Source organism: Octodon degus, unplaced genomic scaffold (genome assembly GCF_000260255.1).
Source record: "Octodon degus isolate 3935 unplaced genomic scaffold, OctDeg1.0 scaffold00011, whole genome shotgun sequence".
Classification (NCBI taxonomy): domain Eukaryota; kingdom Metazoa; phylum Chordata; class Mammalia; order Rodentia; family Octodontidae; genus Octodon; species Octodon degus.
Genome location: NW_004524587.1, coordinates 15,245,556 through 15,252,951, shown reverse-complemented (window position 1 = coordinate 15,252,951; position 7,396 = coordinate 15,245,556). Strand labels below are relative to the sequence as shown.

Here is a 7,396-nt window from a genome sequence, read left to right as displayed (position 1 = left end):
GGATTGAACCGCGGTCCCTGATGCTTTTTGCTAAGCTTGTTCCAAGTAGGTGCTTTAGACCACTGAGCCATCTCTCCAGCCCCAGTAGAGCACTTTTCCTAGCATGCCTAAAACCCTGGGTTCAATCCCCTGGACCTTTAAAAAAAAATTCTAGTTTGGCAGATTGATTTCTAGGATATGTTCAGAGAGTGTTTATATGTGTGTATGTGCATGCTTTCTATGATTTTTAATTTTATAATTCATCTTTCTTTAAAAACTGTGGGGTTGAAATAAGTAAGCTTAATCATTTGGTGTTTATGCTCCTAATGGCTTTTTAATGGTTTGCATGTCTCTTTTCTGTCTCAGGTATATTTAAAGGCTCCCATGATTCTGAATGGAGTCTGTGTTATTTGGAAAGGCTGGATTGATCTCCAGAGACTGGATGGTATGGGCTGCCTGGAATTTGATGAAGAGAGAGCCCAGGTAGGGTGATATCAGGCTTTGCTGAGCCCGCTTGCTTTATATAGCCTATAATCTTGCCTTTTTCTGGGGACCAATTTTACATAATCTTTAGGGGTAAATATAGAATATATTATATTTTGGTAATATTAAGGAATCCTGAAAATACTCATACCCACATTCTTGTCCTCATTTGAGATCTCTGGACATTAAGTTGTACAAATTGAAAAAGGCATTTATTCAGACAGAGCTGTTGAATTTAGTAGGATCAGTGACAATCTGTGTGGAATTCTGAAAGTAAAGAGCTGCTGCCATCCCTTCCCCAGTTCTGTGGTCCCTCAGTTTTTGCAGCTGTAAAGGCTGATACCTCTGCTGTCCTGGTAGAGAAAACTGAATTCTTAGAGCAGGGCTGGGGAGGATCCATGCCTGAGGTTAGTATATAAAACAATAAAGGTCTCATTGACAGTCTGGTAAAGCAAAAGCTAATGTTGTAGGAAACAATAAAATGGCATTTTAGCCTGAATTTTATCATGGAGATCTAGGATAAGAGTTAACTAAAGTGGCTCTACTAAGAGGATATTTGCATGGTCCAGAAACTTGTGTGTGTGTGCAGCACTATGCCTACTGTAAAGAGAACATGGCGGGGGGGGGGGGAAGAAAATGAGATCATTAGGGGATCTTTGCAGTCTCCTAATTCCTAGCTAAGCACAGAGTAACGTGTAAACTCCTTGAACTTTGAAAGCATTCTGTCATGGCATCCAGTGGCAAAGTGCAGAAACCTACTGGCTCAAGATACTTAAACAGAACCTCCGGCCAAACACTGGCTGACTTGACAGCTAAGCCATACAGACCCAGGAATAGCCTCCCAAAAAGTAAGACTTACAAAGAAAAAGGAAAGGAAAAGCAACATCAGCTTAGCAGTGATTTCAATAACTAGTCAATGCAAGACACTATACAAAAAGTGCAAAACAGATGGATGCCCAGTTCAGAGTGGCTGTAGTATATTATTTGAAATTTCCAGTTATCAATGAAAAATGACAAAGCATGAAGCAAATGAAGTGTGATTCTTACACAGAATAAAGAGTAGGTAGTACATAAGGCAAGCACTCTGCCACTATGTCCCTAGCCCTAAGAAATATCTTTTGAGAGGCCCAATGTTGGTTCTGAGCGACAAAGTGGTTTTTTTTTTTGTTTTGTTTTGTTTTGTTTTGTTTTTTTCTGAGCGACAAAGTTTTAAGAGAAGTTACTTTAAATATGTTCAGGGGCCGGGGAGATAGCTCAATTGAATAAGCACTTCACTGGCAAGCACAAGGGCCTGAGTTCAATCCCCAGTTCCAGGAAAAAAAAAAAAATTCAGAAAACCGAAGAAAAATTCTTTCCTTTAAAGATAAAAGGAATTTATGATAACTACAGCTCTTAAAGAAAATCAGTAGGTTTCATTTTGGTTTGTTGTTTTGTTTTTTATGGTACTAGGGATTAAACCCAGAGCCTTGCACTGAGCTACACCTCCAGCCAATTTGTTGTTTATATTGAGACAAGTTTTCACTAAACTACTAAGTTGACCTGGCTGGAGTAAAACTTTTGATCCTCCTGCTTCCTCCCTCCCATACCTGCTAAGAGGTCTAAATTATAAAAAGAATTAAATAAGAATTCTAGAGCTGAAAAGTATAGTAACTGAAACACAAATTTAGATTCAGTAGCAGGTACCAACTGGCAGAAAAAATAGTGAACTTGAAGGTATATTAATAAAAATTATCTGGCCTGAAGAACAGAAAGAAAAAAATAAAGTCTCTGAGACTTGGAACACCAGCACACATACTACTAATGTAATAAAAACCCAGAAAGAGAGAAGGGAGGTCAGAAAATTACATTTTATAATTTGAAATAATGAGAGCCTGGCATGGTGAAGCATGTTGTAATCCTAACACTTGGAGGCTGAGACTGGAAGAGCAGCCTGGATTGCATAGTAAATTCAAGGCCAGCCTGAACCACATAGCCAGACCCTATCTCATAAAAAACAAAACCAAGCCAGGTGTAATTTGAGCACTTGGGAAGCTGAAGCAAAAGGATCACTGAGAAGCCAAGGCTTTAAAGAAAAATACAAGGAATTTATGATGACAACAGCTCTTAAAGAAAATCAATAGGTTTTATTTTGGTTTGTTGGTTTGTTTTTTATGGTACTGGGGATTAAACCCAGAGCCTTGCACTGAGCTACATCTCCAGCCTATGTGTTGTTTATATTGAGACAGGGTCTCACTAAACTACTAAGTTGACCTGGCTGAGAAACTTTTGATCCACCTGCCTCCTTCTTTCCAACGAGGTCTGCCTAGGCTGAATAATGAGTTCAAAGTCAGCCTAAACTACATAAAGAGACTCTGTCTCAAAAAAAACCAAAACCAGAAAAAAAAAAATAAGATCACAATGAAACCCATTGGTCTGTATAATTAATATGTGCCAATAATAAAAAGAATGGGGTGGAGTTTGGGAATAAATAATGAGTTAAAAACTTCAAATTCGGTGTCAAGTATTAATCTACGTTATGCAGTAAACCCAGTGGTCTCCAAGTAGGATAAACATAAATACACATCTAGATGAATCATAACTAATCTGTTAAAGGACAGAGAGAATAATAGGAGCTGTAAGGTTTTTTTATATACAAGGAAGTCTCATGAGATTAACAGCAGGCTCCTTTTTGAGATCATGGAGCCCTACAGGTAACTGATGATATATACTCAAAACGTTGGAATAAAATGTAAAAAGCACATCCAGGTGTTATTGTCTTTTAATTAACATTAATCTTAATAAAGCTTAAAATAGTATCAAAAAGACGCTCCCTGTTTCTTTGTTGTCTTTTCCTATATTTGTATCCATATATAGAGATTTGAGAATTTTCTTATGGAGAGATCAAAAAAAGCAGGGTGTGATAGCACACTGCTGTAATTAGGAGGCTACAGGCAGGTGAGTCAAAAGCTTTAGGCCAGCCTGGGCAATTTAGCAAGACACTGTCTTAAAATTAAAAAGCCAGGGAGATGGCTCAGTGGAATCAGTGCTTCCCTGGCAAGCGCAAGGGCCTGAGTTCAATCCCCAATTCCGCAAAAAAAAAAATTAAAAAGTTAAAAAGGCTGGGAATATAGCTCAATGCTAGAGCACTTGCTTAACATTTGTGAGGCTCTAGGTATAATCCCAAGTACCACAGAAATAAAAGATATCAAAAATTAAAGCACTCCACAGTTTAGCAAGACGCATTCTCAAAATAAGAAAGTAATGGACAATAGTGCAATGCAAAGGCCCTGAGTTCAATCCCCAGTACGTAAGTTGAACAAACCCATCTTCCTAGTAAAAAATTAAGATTCAAAATTGACTTTTTTTTTTTTTTTTTTTGGCTGGTTCTGGGAATTAGACCCATGATTGCTGTGCCACTGAATCATCCACACACACTTCTGGTGCTAGGGCTCAAACCTCAGTCTTGCGCATGTTGGGCAAGTGCTCTCCCCTGAGCAGTGCTCTCCCCGTTCTTTCTTTATTTTCAGACTGTTCCTTTAGCTGCTCATGTGAACCTTGAACTTGAAAGCCTCCTACATCATCCTCCCAGAGTGCTGGGATTACAGCTGTGTGCCACCTTGTCTGCCTTCAAAGTTTGAAAATTTTCTTGCTACCCTGATTTTGAAATTGGTAAATAACCCTAAATCTTTCAGAAAAATAATAAGTTAAGTGTAGTGGTTCACAGCTGTAATCCTAGCTTTTTAGGAGCCTGAGACCAGGAAAAGTGCAAGTTGCAGCCCACTCTAGGTAACTTGTCAACTCAGCGAGACCCATCTCATAAATAAATAATAAATAAATAAAACTTGGAGTATAGTTTGATATGAAGACCCTGAGTTCAAGCCCCATTGCCAAAGGGTTAAAAATGGAGCGCTCCATCAGTCTTCCAAGATGAAAATACATTAGAATTGGAGAGAAAGGCATGAAGCTATCTTTATTTGCAGAACATGCTTGTATTTAGAAAAATCTAAAATAATGTACAAACTACTAGAAAAAGCAACATGAGTTTCTAAGGTATTGGATGAAATGCAAGATCTGTAAATAGTTTTAGTTCTTCATACTCTCCAATAAAGACAAAAGAAAGTGTTGCTGTAGCACAGCCACCTGCTGCATTCTAGAAGCTAGCATTTCTCTCTAGGGTGCATTGCAGTCTTCACATCTGACACATTGTGTTGCCTGTTTTTATACATTTGTATAAATCGATGAATACAGAATGTTCTGTTCTGTGCCCTTAATATACTTGTGAAATTCATTCCCACTGCTGTGTTTGTTCTATTCTTTCTTACATATTTTTTTCTTTGTGTGACCATGCACTATGTAAATTCTGCTGAGTTGAATGAGTTTGTTTGTTTATTTGAGACACGGTGTCACAGTTCAGGCTGACCTTGAGCTCATTATATAACAAAATATAACTACTATTTACCAGAAAAAGATCGATACCATTGTAAGAACTAGGTTGGTTCCTCTTTATTTGTAAGTTACATAAATCATACATGATAACAGATACCTGATTTTTTTGATAAAGTATTAAAATTACATGTATGCCAGAACTAGTTCCTAGTATATTGTTTTGTTTTTCGATTCAGTGAAAATGTTTTCTTATGCAATATGTGTCCTACCAACATTTGTAGTTGTATTAGCAATGTAAGAGCTCATAATCTTAATCTTCATTATACTTGCTAGTTGTTTTTATTTTGGAAATTTCAAAAGAGTTAAGTTGAAATGAAACATTTAAGTTGTATTTCATTGTAATGACTTTCAAAAAATTTAGTTGGTTTCATGACTGTATTAGAAAATAAAAACATTACTGGAATTAGCAAATTTTAAATGTGAAGTATCTGATGTAAAATGGGTGTCCTTTAGTTGTTTGTAAGGTTCTTGTGTTAATAAGCTAGTGTATAGGGGCCGGCCAGATAGCTCAGCAGATTAAAGCACCTGCTTAGGCAGACGCAGAGACCTGGGGGGGAGGGGTCTCTCTGTCTCTCTCTCTCTCTCTCTCTCTCTCTCTCTCTCTCTCACACACACACACACACACACACACACACACACACACACACATATACACAGCGTGCTGTGCCAGCTCCTGTCCCCAGGGTGCCTGGAGAGGGCGTAGTGCCTGTAAACCCAGCTTTTGGTTTTGGGTGGATGAAAACAAAAGGATGACTAGAAGTCCAATCTGTGCAGTGAGACCCTGTACTAAATACATTTAAAAAAAAAAAAAAAAGCTAGTATATAAACAGTACTGGGTTTTATATTTGCATAAGAATGGATAAAATTAATTTCAGAGTCATTTGATTTGAATTTAAGTTTGTGTCCTGAAGTGATGAGTTAATTGTTGCTTTTGAAGTAAATATTAATACTTCAGCAGATTTCTGTTGGTGTTTTGTTTTGTTTTTTGGTACAGAGACTTGCTGTGCAGCTTGGACTTGTAATCCTCTTGTCTCAGCCTCCCCAGCACTGAGATTGCAGGCATGTGTCACCACGCCCAGTTTTCATGTCTGGCTTGGCACAAGGCTGACACGGTGTGCAGTACCAGGGATCAAAGTTGGGTCCTTGCACTTGCCAAGCAGGCACTTAGACCACCGAGCTATCTCCCTGGCCCGTTCTTTTGGTTTTTATGTGAAAAGTAATATTCTGACCTCCATAGAATGGAAAATGTCTATTTTGTTTTGTTTTGGAGGGTGTATGTGTCTGTGTGTTTGTGTAGAATCAGTCAGTCCATTAATTACTATAACAGCAGTGGTCAGAATATTCTCTATGTGGTCGCATAGGACTTTTTTTTATTTTGTTTTATTTATTTATTTATTTATTTATTTATTTATTTTGCGGTCCCAGGGGTTGAACTCAGAACCCTGCACTTGCTAGGCAAGCACTTATTCTACTGAGCTATCTCCCTGGCCCCGCATAGGTCTTTATTTTATTTATTTATTTATTTGGTGAAACCGGGACTTGAACTCAGACCTTTGCACTTGCCAGGGAAGCGCTTATTCCACTGAGCCATCTCCCCAGTCCCTCCGCATAGGTCTTTAAACCTTTATTTTCAATATGAGTTTCACAGACACACAGCTATGATGTATGATTTATGTTGTCTCCACCTGCTGCTTTGTGCAGGTTTTGATATATATAGAGTGTGGAGTAAGGGGTTAATATGACAAGCTGGTGGGGACTAGAATATGGGATGCCCCTCTGGTCATCACTTTAGGCTGGATAGTTGTCCCTGAATATTAATCTACTTCATATGTAGCAGATAGTTGAAGCAGCAAAGGCTGTCCTTGAAAGGGAGATACTATTTGTGTTGGAACAGGAAAGATCAGGATGACACTGGTAATTTTTAATTGCCAATCATCTTTCTAATTTTACCATTTGTTAAAGAGTGTATTCTGTTCACTATACATGCTTCTCATTTGTTACCAAGACAAGTTGAAACTAGAAAGTAGAGGGCTAACAAATCTCCCCTAGCTTGTTTTACTGCCACAATTATTAATGTTTTATTTTAATAAAAAAATCCACGAGCATTGCTTGAATACATAATCATAGCTAATAATTTTCTGGGGGAATTAGATATATCATTTTTATATGCCCTCATTCTATTTTTAATAGTAGGAGAATTTGTTGAGTGGGGGAAAAAGCTGTCTGAGGACAGAAGGGTATAACTCTTATTTTATCTTCTCATTTTCCTCTTTTATACTTAATCATGGTTGATACTTTTACCTTGATTTGTTGATTGTATGTTCCACCTGCTTTATTGAAGCAGATATTTCTGGTTTCTATAGTACCTGCTGAGAATACAGTAGATATGTGTAATGTTTATTGTCAAGTTTATAAATTTTATGTACTCATAAATGCTTATAACTAATAGCTATCAGGTATTATGCTTACTAAGTACTTTTTGTTATTTAATCTTTACAGAGGTTTTTTT

The 7,396-nt window shown here is 37.5% G+C and overlaps 1 protein-coding gene across 4 annotated transcripts in view; it reads left to right on the top strand.

Annotated features, from left to right (window-relative positions):
• The window catches only part of Cbfb (core-binding factor beta subunit), a 62,955-nt gene that overhangs the window by 35,137 nt on the left and 20,422 nt on the right, over positions 1–7,396 (top strand). For all 4 annotated transcript variants that reach the window (XM_004625894.2, XM_004625891.2, XM_004625892.2 and 1 more), the window contains one exon: positions 346–462. In XM_004625894.2, coding sequence (XP_004625951.1) covers positions 346–462 — 117 coding nt within the window. The remainder of the gene's footprint in view (positions 1–345; positions 463–7,396) is intronic.